General features: G+C 55.2%; 1 protein-coding gene across 1 annotated transcript in view; it reads left to right on the forward strand.

The window, feature by feature from the left end:
* Positions 1–9393: 9393 nt before the first annotated feature.
* Positions 9394–21799, forward strand: part of BCAR1 (BCAR1 scaffold protein, Cas family member) — a 35420-nt gene continuing 23014 nt past the window's right edge. Inside the window, exon 1 of the mRNA XM_027119242.1 lies at positions 9394–9578. Coding sequence (XP_026975043.1) covers positions 9567–9578 — 12 coding nt within the window. The 5' untranslated portion in view covers positions 9394–9566. The remainder of the gene's footprint in view (positions 9579–21799) is intronic.

The raw sequence follows: 21799 nt of genomic DNA on the forward strand, positions 1-21799 counted from the left end.
GGGCCTCTCACTGTTGTGGCCTCTCCCGTTGTGGAGCACAGGCTCCGGACGCGCAGGCTCAGCGGCCATGGCTCACCGGCCCAGCCACTCCGCGGCATGTGGGATCTTCCTGGACTGGGGCACGAACCCGTGTCCCCTGCATCGACAGGCAGACTCTCAACCACTGCGCCACCAGGGAAGCCCTACATAGCTTTTCTTAACACTACTGGAATTATACTCTACCCATGAAGCTCAATACAGAAGCTAGTAACCACATGTGGATATTTTGATTTAAATTTTAAATTCATTAGAATTCATAATTGAGTTCTTTGGTCACACTAGCCAAAAATTTCAACTGCTCAGCAGTCACGTGACCAGGGACTACACTACTGGCAAGTGCAGGTATTGAACGTTTCCATCAGCACAGAATTCTGTTGGACCGCACTGGTGTATGTAGTTTTGTATTCTTTTTTTAGCCTATGGTATGTACTATGAGCACATCCCCATTTATTCCAACATTCTTTGAGAAAACGATTTTTAACGGCTGCATAATGTACCATTACATGCTTGTACCACAATTTGTTTCATCAGTCCTCAACCATTGGCCACTAAGATTACCCACTTTTTGTCATTATACATGATGCTGTGGTGAACTGCCTAGTCCTGAGATCTGGACCTGCATCCCTGATCATTTCCAGATCACTGCTACAAGTGGAGTTGTCATGTCAGGGAAGGTGACATTTTCAAGGCCTTGAAATATAATGCCCAGTTACCTCCCAAAAGGGTCTTCCTCCGTCCAGCAAGGCGGTTGTGCCCCTCTCTTCCTATGTAAACCCTCTGAGAAGACAAGATTCAGCAAGGAAGCCCTGTCTGCCTGTCTCTGAACACAGAGCCCAAGTGCTTTGGGGGAGACATGTCCGGAAGTAGGAGGAGAACGCCACCCATAGAGAAGACTGGACTAGGTCATCCCTGAGACCTACTAGCATCTTCTGCAGTACCAGCCCAGGGCTCTGTCTCTGGAAGAAGCATTTGGACGGGGCAGGTGTGATGGTTAATTTTTTGTGCAAACTTGACTGGGCTAAGGGATGCCCAGGTAGCTGGTAAAACATGTCTGTAAGGGGTTTTCTAGAAACAGCATTCGAGTGGGTAGACTGAGAAGAAGATCATAGTCACCAATGTCGATAGGCATCATCCAACCCACTGAGGGCCTGAATAGAACAAAAGTTGGAGGAAGGGCGAATCTGCTCTCTCTCTCAGACACCCATTTCCTCCTGTCCATCTGCGCTCATGCCTGCAGGCTTGGACTAGGACTTACACTGTCAGCTCCCCAGGGTCTCCAGCCTGCAGACAGCAGAACCCTCAGCCTGTCTATGTCCTACTGGTTCTTCTTCTCTGGAGAACCCTAATGCAGCAGCAATATGCCCCAATGACCCTTGATTCATCTAAACCTGGATTAATCTGTTTTGTATTTTTTTAACCTATGGTATTTAACCTATGTGATTAACATCACATTAATCTGTGAGTCCCTCTAAATGTTTTCTGAATCCATTTATCCTCTCCCTGCTCAGGGTAAGTGAGTTTTGTTCAGTTAGAGGTGGGGCTTCACTTCACTTCTCTCATGCTTCCCAAGTCGTTCTGAGGTTTGGTAAGCCGGTCTACATTCGTCTTAAATTATCATTCACAACCACTTAGCCTCCCATCTCATCCCCTCTCGGTCGGTCTTTATCTTTCCTAACAAGGGCTCCTCTTCTAAGCCTTTCCATGGCTTGCCCATCCCCTTTCTCATGTCAGTTGCCCCTTTGTGTGTCCTCCACGTCTCCCACGTCAGCCCTGACTTGGGCAGTCAGACCTGCTCACGGGATTCCAGACTTGTGGTTCAGACCTCAAGCGTCAATTCTGGCACCCCTCTCTCCTTTGTAATTTGGGTGGCTGCTTGCGGTCTCACTTTTGCTCTCTATAAGATGGGGGTTGACAGTTATGAAGCAGCACAGCCAGACTGGACTTGGTGGCATCCGCTTCATTCAGTGCATCCTTAGAAAAAGGGGAGCCATTAAGGATGGAACCGTGTGAGAGCCAGAGCTGGCCTGGCTTCTGTGCTTGCAGATGAGAACTGGCCCCTGCTGTCAGTTACAGCAAGACCCCGGACCTCCTGGGATGAGCTGGGCTTAGGTCACCATAGACCTCAGGGTTGGTGAAGACTCCTACCGCGGAGATGGGTGAAGGGATTATCTACGAGGAAACCACTTAAGGCCAAAAGTTACATCCTTCTGGAGAGCCTGAGACGCTGGCCGCAAGAACAACACCCCACGACGTTCAAAGCCTCTGGGGCAGCTGCCCTGGCCTCTTTCCAAGCTGAGTCATGGCATTTAGTGTATTCAACAACCACCCTAAACCAATAGGCCCAGAGGCCAGAGAATAAAGAAGTGAGCCTGCGTCCGTTCACAGAGGGAGCTTTCCCACCCTCACCCCTCTTTACGGTACATTCTGTCATGGGCTGTCTCAGAAGACTGAGGTCCTAGCTGCAACTCTGTGGTGCCTTCGTGAAGCCTCTTCCTCTCCCCTGGGGCGCCTTCCTGAACAGGGAAAGGTTTGGGCCTCCAGGGAGGAGCAGCGGCTCCTGCCTCAGGGAAGCCTGAGTAGTAGAAAGCTGGGGCCCAGCAAGGCAAGCTGGTAGGTGGAGGGTGGAGAGAATCGAGTCAGCGATTCTGACAGCAACAGCGTATAACTGCTGTAACTGGGAGTCACACCAGCCCTTCTAGCCCAGCCTGACATCCCAGTCCTTCCAGGACTTTGGAATCAAGGCCACGGCACTGCATGACTCTGGCGGGGGAGAGGGGCTGGTCACAAGAATAAAATAGGGACGGGGCTCCGCTTTATTAATCCCCATTTGACAGACTGGGATGAAAACATGCTTAGAGAGTATAGATGCTGTGCTGAAGTTCACACAGCCAGCCTGGTACCCAGACCTGGCTGCCCCGCCCTGCCACTGGACGTCAGAGGTGATAGGGAGTCCAGTTCTGGCCAAAGTACAGACCTCCCTCCCTACAGTGAGTTCCTTCCGTTTCCATGAGAGTCAGCCTCGCTCCCTGGGAGCAGGGAGACTTTCTCAGTGCCCCTGGTGCAGACCCTTGGCCTCCGGACAGCACAGCAGTGATGGGCGTGGGGGCCTGGTGTGCCTGCCGCGCTGAGAACCGAGCTGCTGCTCTGGGGACTCGCACTGGTGACCCCAGTGTGGCAGCAGCTGTTTAGTAATTTAGAGAATGTATACTATTCAGCCGGGCGGCTTCATCCCTGGGTTCAGAAACACAATGCCCTGGGGATTGTTTCCAGTGGAGAGTGAAATTCCACTTGTCACGGGCACTGAGAACACAGGCCTGTTCCTGGAAGGGGCTCTGGTCCCTGGGTGTTTACAAACATCCTAGGAGACCAGGAGGCCAGCAGCCAGGGCCCTGGGGCTGGGGTGGGGCTGCGGGTCTCCCAGCTCAGCTGTCTGCTGCTGGGGACCTGTGAGTCCCTTCCCCTCTGTCTCCTGCCTCCTCAGAGGCGATGGGACTGCATGGGAACCTGTTCAGGGTGGCTTTGTATTTCCTAGAACTCGGCGATTGCATTTTCCCCTCCCTGGTGGCGCAGTGGTTGAGGGTCCGCCTGCCGATGCAGGGGAGATGAGTTCGTGCCCTGGTCTGGGAAGATCCCACATGCCTCGGAGCGGCTGGGCCCGTGAGCCATGGCCGCTGAGCCTGCGCGTCCAGAGCCTGTGCTCCGCAATGGGAGAGGCCACAACAGTGAGAGGCCCGCGTACCGAAAAAAAAAAAAAAAAAAAAGGTGTTTTTATATTTTAAAAAAAACCAAACTTAACACTTGAAAACGTTTTGCTAAGTGCAATCAGCCAGACCCAGAAGGATCAATATTGTATGATTGCACTTATGTGAGGGACTAGAATAGGCAAATTCATAGAGACAGAAAGCATGGTGGTTGCTGTGGCTGGGAGGAAGGCAGGGGAGTTATTGTTTAATGGGTGCAGAGCTGCTTGAGATGAGAAAGTTCTGGAAATGGGTAGTGGTAATGGTTACAGGTCACTGCGAATGTACTTCTTGCCACTGAATTGTACACTTAAAAATAGTTAAAACAGTAAATTTAATGTTATGTATGTTTTACCACAATTTAAAAAAGTGTTTACTATAAAAAAAAAGGGTTGCACAAATAATGAATGTTCACTCAAGAAACATTAGAAAATAGAGGAAATAATTTTAGTTAACCAAAACCCCCTCTTTTTCTCCAAACAGCAAACAAACTAGTCTCCTGTGAAATTTTAATCTGTAAAGACAGAAAAAGCTCTACTTATTAATCCGTAGAGTACCAAGCACTGAATAGGCCTTCCCTAAATATGACACATGGTGAAAAAAATCCTACCCCTTCCCCAAGATAACCACAGCTGATATTTGGTATCTATCCTTCCACACTTTTCCCAGTGCAAACATATGACATAAATATAAATATGTGATTTTTTATGAAAATAGGATCCATCTGTACCTATTATTTGGAAGCCTATTTTTCCTTGCTTTACAGTATATTGTAAACGTGTTTTCATGTCATTCCGTATCATTTGTGGTGGAGCCCAAGATTGAATTCTGTCCTGGGAATGTTGCGTGAATTGTTTCACTAGTGCCTATTACTGAACTTGTAAGTTGTTCCCATGTTTTCCTGATCATAAGGAAAGCTACAAGTCACATCCTTGCACGTGTATCTTTGGCTACTTGTGAGTGTATTTTTTTAGGATAAGTTGGTGGCATTGCTGAGTCAAAGGGTCCCTGCCTGTTAGGGGTTTTTGCCAGACTGTATGCTGGAGCCACACATCACCTATAGCTGTTCCCGTGAACAATGAGAGATGTCTCTTAAACTGAGTGAGAGGATTCCCGGGCTGGCCAAATGCAGCCATGGCGGAAGTTTAGGCTGTAGTGCCCAGTGGGGGAGCAGCTTTGGGGGGCCCAGGGTCCCCCCCATACACATCTGAATCCCCAGAATTTATGACTAGGTTACCTTACAAGGCAAAAGGTGCTTTGCAGGTGTGATTAAATTAATGATCTTGAGATGCAGAGATTTTCCTGGATTACTTGAGTGGGCCCAACGTAATCACAAGCTTCTTATAAGAGGGAGTCAGGAGAAGGAGACGTGATGTGATGATGGAAGCAGAGGTTGGAGTGATGCAGGGCCACAAGCCAAGGAATGCAGGTGAAACAGCAAGAAGGTGAAAAGGCAAGGAAACGATTCTCCTCAGAGCCTCCAGGAGGAATGCAGCCCTGCCAACCCATTTTTGGACTTCTGACCTCAAGAACTGTAGGGTAATAAATTCATGTTGTTTAGCCACTACGTTTGAGGTAATTTTTTTTTTTTTTTTAATGGCTGTGTTGGGTCTTCGTTGCAGTGCGTGGGCTTTCTCTCTAGTTGTGGAGAGCAGGGGCTAGTCTTCGTTGTGGTGCACGTGCTTCTCATTGCAGTGGCTTCTCTTGTGGAGTGCGGGCTCAGTAGTTGTGGCTCACAAGCTCTAGAACGCAGGCTCAGTAGTTGTGGTGCACGGGCTTAGTCGCTCTGCAGCACATGGGATCTTCCTGGACCAGGGCTCGAACCCGTGACCCCTGCATTGGCAGGAGGATTCTTAACCACTGCGCCACCAGGGAAGTCCTGGAGTAATTTGTTACAGCAGCAGTAAGGAACTAATACATCTCCCTCCTGCTACCAGGCCTTGAAACCTCATTGTCTAAGGGATGAGGGTCTCCCTCTGCGCCTAGCAGCCTGATGACCTGAACATCACCCTCTCCCTTAACCAGAGGCCCTCCAGGCAAAGCATACCCAAGGTTCTGTGCATGGGGGACAGAAAGGAGGTGCCCCAGCCCCCAGGGCCCACCCTTGACCAGACTGTGAAATTATCCTCAAGGATGTTGGAAACTGGACTTGCTTAAGGTCATAGGGTAAGTGTGAGGTGGTGCCAGGACTGAACCCCAGGGTCTTGCCTGGCAGGCCAGTGAGGTCCCCATCCACTCCACTAAGCTGAGCCTCTTTGCCAGTCTGACTTGCCCTCCTGGAGAGAGGTAGTCATTCATACTTTAGCATGAGTAAGATAGGACAGCTGCCTGTGCATACACCACCTGTCAGTATTGTATTACTACAGAGTAGCAGAGTTCGACTCTCATGTTGAAAACCAGGCTTGGGGTGGGTAGTTTCCCTTCTCATCCACTCCAGGGCTCACAGAGTCCTGCTGGCCACCTCCAACCCTGAAGTCTCCTTCTAGGCCTCCCCAAAACAAACTCAGTTCTTTGCCCTCCACAGGGAGTTGCTCATGCCTGTGGTCATGATGGTCCCTGCTGTTTAATAAGAATTCTGTGTCAGGTCCAGTGCCCTGAACTCTACCTGAGCCATTCAACAGAGTCCTCTCAACCACCCAGAGGATATTATTCTCCCATTTCACAGATAAGGAAACTGAGCCCCAGGCAGGTTAACTCACATGAACAAGATCATTCAGCTGCAAGCAGAGGAGCAGAGTTCAAAGCAGGTAATCTGACCCCAGGGCCTAGAGCTGCCAGGGTTGGCCTGTAGAAGCACTGGCTTACACAGTCAATGTTTCAAAACCTAGAGATTTTATAAAAAATCTTGATTTCTAGATTCACTTGAAAAATCTGATTCACCAACTGAAAGAACTCAAACAGCCGAAGCAGGAACTATTTGAGCAAGAAAATAAAGTAATATAATTCAAATTATAAAATAAATACCCATGAATTCATACTGATATAAATGATTGAATAAATAAATAAGTGAAGGAGAAGAGACAAATTTCCCATACAGAATAAATCCAAATAATTGATATAGATACTCTATCCTCAAGGAGGTGGAACATAACTCCTCACTTCTTCAAAAGGTACATTGTAGAAAGCTGGAGGAAAAAAGAGTCACTTTATAGCAGAGTAACCTGACAAGAAGACATGACGACTACATGTAATGTGGGATTCGGGATGGGATCCTGGAACAGGAAAAGGACAGTAGGGAAAACTAAGGGTATCTGAATAGAGTGTGGACAGTAGTTAATAAGGATGTATCAATGTTGGCTCATCAACAGTGACCGAAGCAACATGCTAATGTAGGACTATTGCCTGCAGGCGCCTCCAAAGGCTCACTGCACTCTCCTCGGCCAGGGGCTCCTCTGGCAAAGCCCAGGGGATAGAGGCTGGGTTTGGGTGTCTGGAGAACTGGGTATGAAGCTTGTCTACGCCCAGATTTACTCTGTGGCCATGTCCAAATTCCCTTCCCTCCCAGTGCCAGGTGCAACAATCAACCCTGTCTCCCTGGGGCCCTGGTAGCCCTCGAGGACCCTCTCAGGGTGCTGGTGCCTGCTCAGACAGCCCAGCTGTTACTTGTGGTGTAATTGCTAGTCCTGAGGTGCCCAGAGCCTGTTTTTTGCAGGACTGAGTGAGTCATCCTGGGATCATTTGCCTGCTGGGCAGTGGGGGATGTTTGGTGACGGTAAGGGAGGAGCATCCACTGTTTTTTCACAGACACCTGGTCATGCTGGGGAGGATGCTCAGTGCCCTGACGGGGCTCCTCTGGCTGTCCCCAACCCCACACCCAAGGCCCTGGGTCCCTGCCTCAGAGTGAGTGAGGGTCTGGCTGAGCCATCCCTCCTCCTGCGCTTAGGGATGAGTTAGTGATGGCCTTCCCGAGTAAGCAGTCGTTGGGGGTCAGTTGGAGGCAAGGACTGATGGTTTGGAGGTTGTGGCCCCAACCACACCCCTCTGTTGGGTTCCCATTTCCCTATATCCAGGAGTGTGGAAGGAGTCCTTCCCCACTGCTCACTCAGCTCTGGCCTGGGCACTGAGAGATGGGGCCGATGGGAGAGAAGACAGGAGCAGTGGGCGATAAAAATCCAGACGGGGCTTCCCTGGTGGCGCAGTGGTTGAGAATCTGCCTGCTAATGCAGGGGACACGGGTTTGAGCCCTGGTCTGGGAGGATCCCACGTGCCGCGGAGCAGCTAGGCCCGTGCGCCACAACTACTGAGCCTGCGGGTCTGGAGCCTGTGCTCCACAACAAGAGAGGCCATGATAGTGAGAGGCCCCGCGCACCGCGATGAAGAGTGGCCCCCGCTTGCCACAACTAGAGAAAGCCCCCGCACAGAAATGAAGACCCAACACAGCAAAAATAAATAAATTAATTAATAAACTCCTACCCCCAACATCTTAAAAAAAAAAAAAAGAATCCAGACGAAGTAGGAGAGAAAGGAGGGTTGGAGCCTGGGCTCCAGGAGGAAGGCTCAGTGTGGTAGGGGGAGAGGGTGGCAGAGGAGGGACGTCTGAGACAGCGGGCATGTGTGGCCTGGAGCCCGGGCACTAGGCTGAACTGCTGCTCCCAGCTCAGGAGACCCTGTGCCAGCTGGATGCAGGCAAGTGGGCACGGGCAGGGCTGCCTGCCAGACAAACACAGAGAGCCCTTTGAGTGGGTGGCAGCTGTCACCCCAGACTCCCCTCTGTTTGCTGTGGCCCTGCCTGCCCCCTCTAGCCCAGGAAAGGCCCCCAGGAAGCAGGGACAGTTTGTATGTGATGGGCAGCATAACAAAGTGGTCAGACCCTTGGTACTGCCTTCTGGTAGCCGAGGGGTCGCAGAGCCTCAATCTGTTCTATGTAACATGGGAACAGCAAGGCCTACCTGGCAGGGGGCGGGGCAATTAGGATGCACAGGTATGTGCACAGTGCTTGGACACCATGTCAGATGTGGAAGAGCTGAAGAAATCGGGGGTTTAACCCGGAGAAAAGAAGGCTCAGGCCCTGGAATGCCTGTCTTCCAGTGTCTGAAGGCTGGTCTCTGGTGCAGGGACGGCCTGGTTATGGGTGGCCCTTGAGTGGGGGTTACCAGGAGACAGGATCCTCCCTAAAAGCCCGTCCAGCTCTGTCAGGGTGACCTGACGATCAGCCAGGCTGTTCCCGGGGAGGGGCAGTCAGGGGAGCGCAGAGCAGGCGGAGGAGCTCTGGGCAGAGCTGTGTGTGGGGTTTTGGTGGGGCGGGGGGGAGGCGGGGGTGTCGCTGGGCTTTCAGCTGGGTGAGTGGGAAGGGTTTCTAGGAGCCCTGCTCCGCTGACTTGCAGTAGCCCTCAGACAGAGATTGGGAGCCCAGCCAGACCACCGGGCAGGCGCCCAGCACCCTGGGCTGGGCAACGTGGGGGTGGGGGTGGGGGGGTTCTGGCCTCCAGACCTAGCGGGCGCGCAGGAGATGCTGCGACTTGAGGTGGCCCCTGAAGGACGGGTAAAGGGTGGAGGCCGAGCCTCGTCGCCGCGTTGGGCCGACAGAAAAATGCCGGGGTCCGGGGTCCTCGCCTTTAACGCGGCCCCGGGCGGAGGAGACGGGAGGGGGAGGGGCGGCACGGGGCGGCGCATGCGCGGCGTGGGCTGGAGCGGCTGGACAGTCCGGCCGCCGGGAGATCGCAGGAGCCAGTCGGGAGCCCCGAGAGCGCCGGGACCCCGCGCTGGGGGCTCTGAGCGGCGCGGCAGACCGGCGTCCGCAGCCTGCCGGCGCTGCTGCCCGCCCGGGCCCCGAGAGCGGCGGCCAAGATGTCCGTGCCGGTGAGTACTGACCGCCGGCCGGGACCGCGACCTCACGCCGCCCGCTGCAGGCCTAATGCCGCCGGGGCTCCGGGCTGGGGGGTCACCCCACCTGGGCCTTCTCGCGTCGGGGGATGGGGGCAGCCTGGGGTTTCTCCGCGAAGCCGGCCTCTCCGCCCCCGCCTTTCTTCCCATCCTCTCTCTGGAGAGCCGGGTCGGGCTGGGGTCCGTGCTGTCCCCCAGGAATCCCTCCACCACCAGGACGGCTAGGCCTAGTGGGGAGAGGTCTCTGCCGCTCCCCGGGAACCCTCCTACAGGACGGTTGGGCTGGGTGAGGGGGCGGGGTCTGCGTAGTACCCCTGGGAATCACCTAGGACAGCTGCCCTGTTGTGCTCAGGGACCTCACGGGGATGGCCAGGCCTGGAGCCCGGTCTTTACCTCTCCCAAGACCGAGACACCCTTCACCCGGGGCAGCCTGGCGGGGTGGAGATCTGCGCCTACCCCCCAGAACCGGCGGATGCACTCACTTTCCCGGGAAGTTTACCTCTGCGGCTGAACCCCCAAGGGTTCAGGGCCCAGCCTTTTCTTCCCTACTAGCCATGGGGGCTTCTCTTCTCACCCGACAGCCACTCCTCCTAGCCCAGCAAGCAGGCTTGGGCAGCCCCCCAGGGCTCCACATTTTGGCCGGCAACTGGAGGCATCTGAGTCCCACCTCCTGAGGGTGGCAAGTGATCCTGGCCACCGCTGGTCACCAAGCCTCAAGCGCAGACCCTAGCCCGCTTTACAGATGCACAGACTGAGGTGGGGGCTGACACCCTGCTTCCTTCCTTCCCGGAAGGGGCACCTTCTGCTGGAAAGCTGTGGCCTCCAGCCATTGTTTCTCTGCTGCGTTAGGGGCTTTCCCTCTGACAGGAAGGGGCAGTGGCCCAGCGCGCCTGTCCCCTGGCCTGTTTCTGGAACTGCTTGTCACTTGGGGGACCCCGTCCTTACGGTGAAGCAGACAGCTGGGGCTTCCTGGCAGGGCAAGTGGACTTTTAATTACCCACCGTAGAGTGTATGGAGATTACTGGAGGAGAGATGCTGTGTAAGTGCAAAGCATTGTTATTATGGAATTAAAGATCCCAGCTCCTGCCCGCCTCCAGAAGCAGTAATGCAGAGTTACTGAAGAAAAAATTAGGGCTTCCAGACCGTACTGATGTGAAGTCCCCACCCCCATCTGTTCTGGTTCAGAGCATAATTGCCTCATCTTTAGAAAGAAAGAAGACAGAAAATGCCTGCCAAGCCCTTCTCCTGCCCTGCTTTCCTGCAAAGCTCTGGGTCTCTTCTGGCTCGGGGCATTGGGGGACCTGCCCTGATCCTATGGGCACTGACCAGAGAGAGGAGGTGGGCCATCTGAGCCTGCTTGAGGACCTGAGTCTCCAGGGCAGTAGTGAATGGGGCATGTGACTCCGGCCACATAAGAGGCTGGACAGCCTAAGTTTGGGACGTCTGCGCTTGATTTGGTGTGGCCTCCACAATCACAGCAGAGGTGCGGATCTGGAGTCTGGGATGGCACCCAGACCCCTTGCCTTATAGAACTTTGGGCAGCCTTCCTGGGCTCTGTGCCTCAGTGGCCCCATCTGTAACAAGAGAGGGATGGTGGGAGGGCCAGGTTCTGGGTGTGATTTGGACAGACAGGCACTGCTGTGGACACCTGCTGTGGAGACCTGCAGTCCAGCTCTGCTCCGTCTCTACACACCATTGCCGGCTCCACGTTGCTTCCCACCCTCCCATCTGCAGCCACAGCCCTTGGAGATTCTGCAGAGGGGAGTGGGGGGGGGTCTCACCCTCTGCCCCCTACATGCTGGGCTGTCAGATCACCCTGGCTGTCTCCTGGGACCTTGAGCAATGTGTGAACTGGTGGCACTGGGAGAGGAAGTTCATTTTGGGAGCAGCCATGAAATGTTCAGAAAATTGCTTTCATGTGCTGATGAGTGGTGAGGCCAGCCAGCCTCCTGCTCAAGCCCGGCTTTGCGAACCCAGAATGGTGACCGCCCATGTGGTGCTCACGGACACATTTGGGTTTTAAGCGTACCCCTTCATTTGGGCAGTCTTTTCCTGGATGGGGCTGACGCAGGCACTTTGGCCCACAGCAATTATAAAATGCTTCAGAATGGGATGGGAGGTGATGGCGGTGAGAGAAGAGGCTGGGGCGAACCAGGTTGGGACAGGAGTGACCTCCTGAGTGTTAGAGCTGGGGGGCCCTGCAGGGATCAGCTTGTCTCCCTCTGTCATTTGACTCACGTGGGGCCTGGGGTCCAGAGAGGGGAAGGCACATGGGGTCCTCCTGACTCCCTGCTTCGTGCTTCTTCCTCTGCCCAGAGCTGAGGCACAGTTCACACAGCACCTGGAGGTGCACTTCCTGGGTGCTGTCTGACATCCGCCTTCTCCTTGGGTATGGCTGGTCAGCACCCAGGACTGTCTCTTCTCTCTGGGCAGACAGGAAGCATTTGGAAGGAGGATGGCTGTGCCACCCCCTTCAGACCCCTGGTGGGCATTGGAGTGACACTGCCCCCCGGCACTGTCAGGCAGGAAGCCAGCTTCCAGCTTGTAGAGAAGCTGCCTGCTCTCTGTTCCTGCCTCTTGTTTCCTGTCTGGGAAATGGGCACAGCCATTCCAGCCCCTCCTCTGCTCCTTTATTAAGTGAGGAATGGGTCCTTTCAAGGAGCTAAGTGCTGACGTGTGTTGAGTGCATTCTGTGTGCCAGGCGCTGGGCTCGGGGAGGACCTGTAGTCTTGCCAGGGTCGCCTGGCCACTGAGAGACGGAGCCAGGGTGGGAACCAAGTGTGGCAGGATCCAAAGCCAGAAAGTGAGTGTGGCCTCTCTAATTGTAGGGGCTGTGGCCTGTTGAGCCATCCACAGAGGCCAAGGCTGCTGAGAGAGCGACCCTCTGCTCGTGGCTTTCTGAGCATGAGTTTGGGTAACCCCTTCAGCACCCCTGGACATGAGGCAGCTGGGCTTCTGGGCGGCCAGGCAGCTCGCCCGGGGCTGTAGCCCTGCGGACCCCAGCAGCAGTCAGTGGAGATCAGCGGGGCAGGAGTGGCACCTGGTTGAACCTCTGCCAGCGGTCCCAGGGTGCCCTTTGTGCCTGACTCTGTGCCAGCCACCACTGTGACTGGAGAGCTGACCAGGGAGCTGGGAGGCTCTGCCCTGGGCTCACCACTGGCCTGGGCAGCCAGGCCATGGACAGCTGGGGCCTGGTAGAACAGGCTCAAAAGAGGACAGTGGGAAGAGACAGTGTCCAAGTCCAAGGTCCTCAGTTCAGTCTCCGAAGGCCCTGGCACGCCCCTGCTGCCACACTCCTCCCGCTGGCCTTGGACTCTGCCCGGCCCTCCCTCAGCAGGAAGGTCTTCAGCCGCTGCCGTGCTCACCTCGTCACTCCCTCTCCCTCAGGCAGAGGGCAGCGTGCCAGGAAGCCATCCAGGATTCCCATCTGTGATAGTGCATTCATCCTTGGGGTTATCTGGTGCCTGCTAGGCTCCTCAGGGCAGGACCAGGCCTGCTTGATTCCTCTCTCTCCAGCCTATCCTGGCCACCTGCCAAGGAAGTGGCCCTGGGAGCACCGAGGAGCCCACCGCCATATAGGAGTCTATGTCCCTGTGCAGAGAGCCTGCATCCCAGCCACTGTCCTGGAAGCCTTGTTGGGGGCTGAGTGGGTTCCCAGAGAGGCTAAGTCTGGGTGGGGAGGATTTGCGGTGGGTCGAGGGCAAGGGCTCCAGAGTGAATGGTGCTGGCTTGTCTGAGCCAGTTACTGAACCTCTCTGAGCCTGTGTCCTCTGTGTTATGGGGATGTTAACAGCACTGAGCTCTTGGGGTTTTATGAGAACTTGGTGAGGTTTGCAGAAAGCTTTTACTAAGAGGCTAATAAGTCATAGCAGCTACTGCTGTTGAGGTTATTATCTTTATCCTGCCACTGTTGACTGGTGCAGTGGCCGAGACCCACTCCTGGCACCGGCACGACCAGCTTGGGAAGAGATCAGCTCCCTGCCCCCATAATGTTCCACGCCATCCAGCCTGCCTCCAGTAGCTTTCTCTTTAGGGTCGGTTCTGGCCAGGGCCTTAGCAGTGGAATGACCCCAGCCCCTCCCCTGCCTCTTGAGCCTTGGATGGACAGGTACGTGTCCTCACCCCACAGATAGAGTGGCCTCCAGTGGGGCCACCGTCTGGTCCACTGTGCCTCAGACCAGCTGCATGCCCTGCCCTGAGGGCCCCCAGGAGCGGGTGCAGGGCTGCTGGCTTTGGGAGCTGTTGGATCGGTGGGTACAAGCCTGACTTCAGATGTGGTCAGCAGTGGCCTGGCCAGCATGGAACAGGCAGGGTCCTGGGTGGGAAGGAGAGCACGCCGGAGGTGGGTCCTGGCACTTTAAGGGAGGGGGCTCAAGCTTGTGGGTGAGGCAGGTGGGCCACAAGGCTGTGAGGGTGGCGGCTTGTGACCCCCCCGCCTCCCATGGCCTGGCATGCGGCCTGAGCTGCGCCTGCCCTCCCGTCTCCTGCCCTTTCTGTGCTCTTCTTTGCCTCCCCAGCCTCTGACTTGGCTTCATCACAACCGCTTGCTTTGATTGCATCCTAGTCTAACCCTGTTGTTTCTTTGGCTTTCTTTAGTTTGCTGGGCCTTTGTCTCCCTCTCTTCAAGAAAAAGACCTGGAGGGGGGACTTCCCTGGCAGTCCAGTGGTTAGGACTCTGTGCTCCCACTGCAGGGGGCTCAGGGTTTGGTCCCTGGTCGGGGTAAGCTCCTGCATGCTGCTCAGCCCGGCCAAAAAAGAAAAAAAGAAAAAGACCTGGGGACAGGTTGGGAACCTTGGAGGTGGCGATGCATGCCTGCTCTGCCAGGAGAGGTGGTCACAAGTTGTGGCTCTAAAGTTAATCCCTTCTCTAAGGGGAATTAGAGGCTGAGGGAACTTTTTAGTAATTTTAATTTATTATTTAAACCCTGCTGAGTTCCAGTAAGGAGTTGAAGCAGATTATAGTGAAAGACACAAACAGTCTGGGATCATCAAAAGATCCAGAACTATGTACTGTATGGGGAAGGTAGGCATGCAGATTTAACTTGAAGCTCCCTGACAGCCAGGGCAAAAAGGGTAACACGGTGGGTTTAGGATTGCAGTACCTATTTTTTGGTATTCCTAATGCTATGTATTGTTTCCTCTGTGCTTTGTTTTATTTTTACCAGTTGAGACTCTCTTGTTGAGGTAGATTTTCTTTTTTTTTTTTAAATTTTATTTATTTTTGGCTGTGTTGGGTCTTCATTGCTGCATGCGGGCAGCTGTCTCTAGTTGCGGCGAGCGGGGACTACTCTTCGTTGCAGTGCGCAGACTTCTCATTGCGGTGGCTTCTCTTGTTGCGAAGCACGGGTTCTAGGGCGCGCAGGCTCAGTAGTTGTGGCATGCGGGCTCAGTAGTTGTGGCGCATGGGCTTGGTTGCCCCGTGGCATGTGGGATCTTTCCAGACCAGGGATTGAACCCATAAACCCAGCAGTGACAGGTGGATTCTTAACCACTGCGCCACCAGGGAAGTCCCTGAGGTAGATTTTCTATGTAGTGAAATTGAAAGATGTTAGGAATACAGTTGAATAAGTTTTGACTAATGTAGACCCCATGTAACCATCAATCAAATCAAGATAATGAACCTCTCCATCATCTCAGAAAATTCACAAGTACCCCCTTCACAGTCAAGTGTGCCCTACCCCCTGTAAGGTGGTCAACATTCTTTTTTTTTTTAAAGGAAAAGCTATGATTATCCTGTGATCTTTCTTTTAAATTAATTTTTATTGGCGTATAGTTGATTTACAGTGTTGTGTTAGTTTCTAAGGTGGCCAGCATTCTGATTTCTCTCATCATGGCATGGTTTTGCCTGTTCTTGAACTTGAACTTGATGTAAGTGGAAGCATATAGTATATACTTTTTGGGGTCTGGCTTTTTTCATTCAGCAAAATGATTTTGAGATTTTCATCCACATGGTGTGTATCAGTAGTTCTCTTTTCGTGGCTTTGCTGAGTGTTCCACTTTTGACTATGAATTTATGTACTTATCCATTCTCTTGCTGATGGATATCTGTCTCTAGTCTTTCTGTGCTGTGTATTTTTAATACTGGAACGTACTAGTGTTAGTGGTGGTGTAATACCCTATTTCAGTATTTTATAAAACCTGATATCCAATCATGTGTGCGTTGAGGCATGCCCAGAGAGTCGTTTGTGCCCCCAAATCCTGGATTCCCCAAAGTTACACGATTGTCAGAGTGGTGTGACCACATGCCTTCTTGTTCACAGCCCTCCGCAGGTATCCAGGGTTTGAATTCCCTCTTCCCAGGTTGGCCATGAGGTGAAGCGTCTTAGGTTTTTGAGTCACCTGTGTTTTTCCCAGGACTCTGTGCCCACCAGAGGTCCTAGTGGGGAGAGGCTTCTAGGAGAGGATGGAGCCTGTCTTGGGAGCTGACCCTATCCCTCCACCCTCCCTGGTCGGGACAGATTCCCGGTCCCCCCCCACACACACTTTGTCCCTGGCTGCCTGCCAAGACACCCCACCAGGCAGACACTCCTGGCTGCTCCCAGTTAACTCTGGATGCCCCCAGCCAGCAGGACACCCGCACCACTCAAGAAGCTAAGAGCAGGGAGGGGTTGCTTGAGAGCCACTCCCTGCTTCCCTAACACCTCTGTGCTCTGCTCTTCACACCGAGGGAATTGGCTGCCTGTGCTGTTCTTACAAACCTTTACTGTTATTTTTTTTCTGCATAATGAACCTTAGCAAAAGATTCACACATCTGCTCAAATGCTACCTCATCAGAGAGGAGCCCCCAGGCACCTTGTATAAAGTAGCCCCTGCCTCCAGTCTGCTCTCTGCTGTCTGCTTGGTTCTCCCACAGGCGCTCGCATGTTTATCTGTTTGTCCCCCTCACACGCCCTGGAGTGTAAGTTCCTTGAGGACACGACTTGTTTTCCCGGCAGCCTATCCCAGCAGGGAGTGGGTGCTATAGCATGTGTAGTGATAGGCCCAGCCACTCCCCACTCTCCCTGGCTGAGAGGAGACCCTGCCCACCTCCCAGCGTTGGCTGGTGGAGCTGGGGGCAACAGGGCTTTGCAGAACGATTTTTGCTGCAGAATCTCAGACGAGGTTGAGGTTTTGTTCCTCGTGTGGTTCAGGGGCTAGGGAAGCTCAGGGCCCTTGAGCAGCGGCTGGGAGGACAGGGAGGGCTTACTGGAGTGCACTTGTGCATGAGCTGTGGGCCCAAGGGAGTGTGTTTGGCAGGGCAGGGGAGGTGCGTGAGTGTGCTGCTGACACCAAGGTGCCGCCATGCACTGCGCCTGCACGTGCCTGCGGTCTCATGGCCTGGTGGTGGGCAGGGCTCCTGGCGGTGGTTACGTTTAGCAGACGCACTAACCAAGGCTCTGAAAGATGCAGTGACCACCGAGGTCCCATGCCAGGTGGAATCTTTAATGGGCTCTACTCCTGTCCTTGTAGGCTACACCTGGGTGAGGATTGGGCCTGGGTCTCCTGGGGCACATGGAGCCTTTCTCTGTAGGTTGGAGCAGGCTCAGGTGGGAGGCCCCCAGTGCGGTTCGAGGAGGGAGAAAAAGCCACACTTCCTCGGTGGCTGCTGTAGCTGTGCTCTCTTTGTTTTCACGCCTTCCTGTACTCCCACCCCACTGACCCCAGAGCTCCCAGGGTCCCTCCTGTGACTCCACTGTCCTCCTGACCCCAGCTGATGTCTGGCCAACATTGCTGCCCCTCTGGGGGTCTCTGTGGATGTGGGCACCTGTGCTGCTATGGAAGCAGGCTCGGGGGGCAGCAGAGGGCATGTGAAGTCGCCCCCTCTCCCTGCCCTGACATGCTGGAGCTGGCTGCCATGGGGAGAGGCTGGTGCAGACTGCGGGCTGGGACTGCTTCTTGACCACACCCCGGGCCCTGCCCACCCAGGCTGTCAGCCTGAGCTGGGCCTCCAGCGGCTAAGCTTTCTGTCTGAGGACAGGGTCTTGTCCCCAGCCCTTCCTCCCCCCACCCCCGTGTCCTCCCTCAGGCAGTGCCGAGGTGGCTGCCGCTGGGTGAGGACCCAGGGAGTGGTGTCCCAGTGCCATGCGGGAGGGCAGCCTTCTCATTATGCACATGTGGGGCCTGGTTTTTGCTTCTCTGAGGCACATGGGGAGGGGGTTCGAAGAGAAGGGAGGACTCAGGCCATGGGGGCAGCACCCTGGGCTGGGATAAAGAGCCCCTGGGAAGTGCCCCAGCCTCGTGAACTGGGCTGCTCGCTCACTGAAGCAGGCATCTCCCCGCAGGTGCCCCTGCTGCTCTTTCATTTCCAAGTTAGAAAAGCAATTAAAAGAATCGGGAGACTGTTGCTCTTTCCAGTTCCCAGTTCTTGAAAGAGCCAGAGCGAGAGGGGAGGGAGCTGCGGGAATGTGGGGGGCAGTGGATTTGCTGGGATCCAGGCCCATCTATCCCCCTCCGCCACCCCTAGGCTCTGTCCCCACACCTTCGGTCCTGGTTGTGCCCTTGTACCCTGGTCTCTGGGGACTGGCCTGGGACGATGCTAAACGGACTCGAAGGCTGGGGACTGGAGCCCACCCCCCCACAGTCCGAGTCACCACTGCAGTGACAAACAGACTGCCCCATGGTTACTCCGCCCTTGGAGAGCAGGGGAGGACGGGAGAGCTCTTTATGGCTCTGACGCCCGCCCTAAGCGTGCAGACTCTGCTCTGTCTGAGATCACCTGGGGTGCTGTTCTGTGGGCACACCCCTGGGTAGCCAGGTATGGTTACATTTCTAGTTTGTAGCTTTGTCACTTCCTGGAGGTGTGACCTGGGCAAGGCACTGCCCCACTCTGAGCCTCTGGGTGGTGGTAGTTCTGTCCTGGTCCCCAGGAGGGCAGTGAGGGCTGGCTGACACTGGGTGTGTGGGGTGTCCGGCCTGTGTGACAGTGGTTCTCGATGCAGCGGGCTGGCCTCTTCTCCAGGCCATCCACAGGGGTTCCTCCACCCTTGCCCAGGCAGGGCTGGCTCCGGCTTGCAGGCTGGCTTGGAGCTTGCCAGTGTGCGTGGCCAGCCCAGGGGCAAGGCGTCAACACCCATAGCCCTACAGATACACCATTTCTTCCTGTCCCTGGGCTGGCAGCACTCACCTCCGGCCTCAGGAAATCCTTTCCTGCTGCTGCTCCCCGAGCTGGCCATCAGCTGACCCATCCAGCCACCCTCTGTGCTGCTGGGAAAACCAAGGCTTTAGGAGGGGAAGGGGGCTGTCTGAGTCACACTGTGCGAGCCATTCTAGCCCACTCTTTTCACTGCCCATCAGCATTTTCTTGCATGATTTTAGTCTCTGAAAGTGGCCATCTTAATAGCTGCACAATCTTCCATTGAGAGGCTCTGGTGGCCCAGCCAGTCCCCTACAGTTGGGCATTTAGGTTATGCCCCCTCTTTGTTTGCTGTTATAAATGCTGCCACAGACATTGCTGGGGCTAAAGCAAGAATAGTTCTTTGTGTTGTGGGTCTGACCTAGAGAATAAGACCCCAAAAGCCCAGAGAGCAGGAGCCGGGCCTCCCCACTTAGGGTCTAGGATCAGCAGCAGCCCTCACCCCAGTGGACACTTTAACGGACAGATGAGAGCCAGAGTCCCTGTGTGAGTCTTAACCACTGGACCAGCAGGGAAGTCCCTGGGCCCCAGTTCTGAACTCCGTTGTGTTTGAGGGTGGTGCCTGGGTCTCAGACGCCTGTCCTTTGGGGTCTCTGAGTGCGGCAGGGTCCTTGGCTTTCCTGAGTGTCCCTGCCCCTTGATTCCCTTTCTGCCCTGTCCTGAAGTTGCCTGCCACAGGGGAGTCAGGGTGGACTGCACTCTAGCATCCCCACCGTCCCTTCTGTGGCCACCAGTTCTTTCCCTTCTGTGGCTGAAGTCTGTGGGATGGGGCAAGGGGCAGTAAACTGGGTCTCAAGCCTCTTCCTCTGGAAGACGGGGCTATGCGTGAAGGTTGTTTTGCAGGATCACTGCGGGCATGAAATGAGCACGTGGTCATAGAGACCTTGGCCCAGGGCCGGCCTGTATGCTGTCCTGGGGGCTGTGTCACTTGGCAGTCGGCCCGGGAGGGTATGCTCCCCCATACACCCCAGCCAGAGCCTGCCCAGTGGGTGCCCCTCCCCCACTCCCCCATGGCAGGCCTGGGAGGGGGCATTCCTCTCCCCCTCCAGCTACTCCCCTTGCAGCACAGTGGGGCACAGATCCTGGGGCCTTGATTCCAAAGCGGAAATGCCATTCTGGGAGGCACAGTCTTGGGTGGGGGGGGCGGGGAGTTTAAGTGGAAAAGCAGCAAATTTTTGAAATGCCTGGGCCAGAGCTGGGTTCTCCTCCCCCGCCTGCCCGCCCACAGGAGCAACCCCGCCCCCAGCGCTGCTTTAATCCAGCCCCAGAGAGGGAGGGTCTCCGGTCCTCCTCCTCCCAGGCAGCCTCCTCCTGTCTCCCAAGGCCAGCTAGGACCGAGTAAGGCCAGCCCTTTTGTGTCCCTGCCCATTCCTGCAGAGACCTCCTGCCGTCTGGCTGTGAAGCCTGGTCTCCACCCCACTCCCCACCGGAGTGGAGACCCGGGGAAAACCTAGGGACTCCCTCCAGCTCCCAGCATGGACAGATGTTCACACACAGCCCAGCTGGTTCTGATCTGATTGATTCCTTGGAACCTGGAATGCCAGCCAGGCTGAGGACAGGGGCAGGGGCAGGGTTTCGGAGGGGCTGAGCCCGCAGTTTCCTTTCTGACTTTGGGGCACAGCTTTGGGAACAAGCAGGAGAGGATACTCTAGGTAGTGTTCCCCTGAGAGCTGGCTCTTCTGTGGAAGAACTGGGCTGTTTTGAAGGTTACAGGAGGTCCCGTCTTGAGGAGGGCAGAGGGTAGCAGCTAGTTGTCCCATTCCTTCTTGAGGACTCTGGGTCACACTGAGTCCAAATCCCATTGCTCCTTACCCACACCCTATGCTAGGAGTTCTGTCCAGTGGTTCCCTGAGAAACTTTGGGGGAAATGCAGATGTCCAGATTCCCCCCACACCCGGGATTTCTGGAGGAGGGGACCTGTGGGAGGGGTTTTTTAGGAGGGGATTCCTAAAAAACAGGAATCTGTTTTTTGACAAGCTCTCCAGGGGACCTGTGACCAGCCAGACTTGGGGTTCCCTAGCCCAGCTCCTTCCTTTTACAGATGGGAGAGGGCCCGGCCAAGGTAGCACACCTGGTGAGAGACTGAGTCGGCCATCCCTGGGTGTCAGGTGGAGGGGCACCTGTGAGTGCACTGTGGGCTTGTATGTATTTTATAGGCCGTGCCCGAGGGTTCTCTGCAGGGTGTGCCCCCATGCTTCCCTGGAATTTCGAGCTGCCTGATGGTGTCCACACACTCAGCAAATGGGACAGTCTAGTTCTGGAGAGGTCCCATTCTAGATCTCTCTGCAGACCACTGTGCAAACCTGGACTGTGCCCAGGGACTCTGGCTGGCTACATGGGGTGACAGTCACCAACTTGCCCCCCTAGGGAGCGGGAGCTCAGGAGAACCAAGGCACCCTCCACTCAGTTTCCCTGTCGTGCTTCTTCCCTCCCCCTCATTCTCATCAGCATCCCTCCTACCCCCTGTTGCTGAAACAGGAGTCGTTGGGGCACAGGCGTTAGCCCTGGACAGGGCTGACTGAGGGAGGGATTGGGGTAGGGGCACATCTCCTAGAGCAGCACCGAGACAGTGGGGGACACTTCGAGGAGACTGAATTCAATTCCGAGGAGAAGGTGGGGGATGGCAAGCTTCTTGTCCCTGGGTGCACTGGAACCTCCCGCGCACGGCTGGTAGAACATGATGCGCTCCGGTTCTACTCTCCCTAGATTACAGGGACAGCCGCAGTCCCCAGCTTCCTTGCTGTGTCTTCATAACCTGGGGCTCTTACACCGAAGGCCTGACCAGAGTCAGTGCGGTGGTCGTATTATTAGTTTTCTGCCAGCTGGGACATGCCCCTCTAGATGCAGATCTGAGTCGGACTGCCGGATGGACACGCGTGAAATGCCCCAGGTTGGTGGGCGGGGAAGGCAGACTTGAAGCTGGTGCCTCCGGGGCTGCAACGGCCACGGGGGAGGAGGGCAATTCCGGCAGTCTTCCCAGAAGAAGAAGGCTTAGGCCTTTGAGGAGGGGCGCGTTCTCGCCCACGGTGGAGGGCAGGGATGGGCGTGCGGAGAAAAGGCGATATCCCGCGTGTCCGGCAGGCGC

Source organism: Aethalodelphis obliquidens, unplaced genomic scaffold (genome assembly GCF_003676395.1).
Source record: "Aethalodelphis obliquidens isolate GAN/ISIS:26980383/991018 unplaced genomic scaffold, ASM367639v1 scaffold20, whole genome shotgun sequence".
Classification (NCBI taxonomy): domain Eukaryota; kingdom Metazoa; phylum Chordata; class Mammalia; order Artiodactyla; family Delphinidae; genus Aethalodelphis; species Aethalodelphis obliquidens.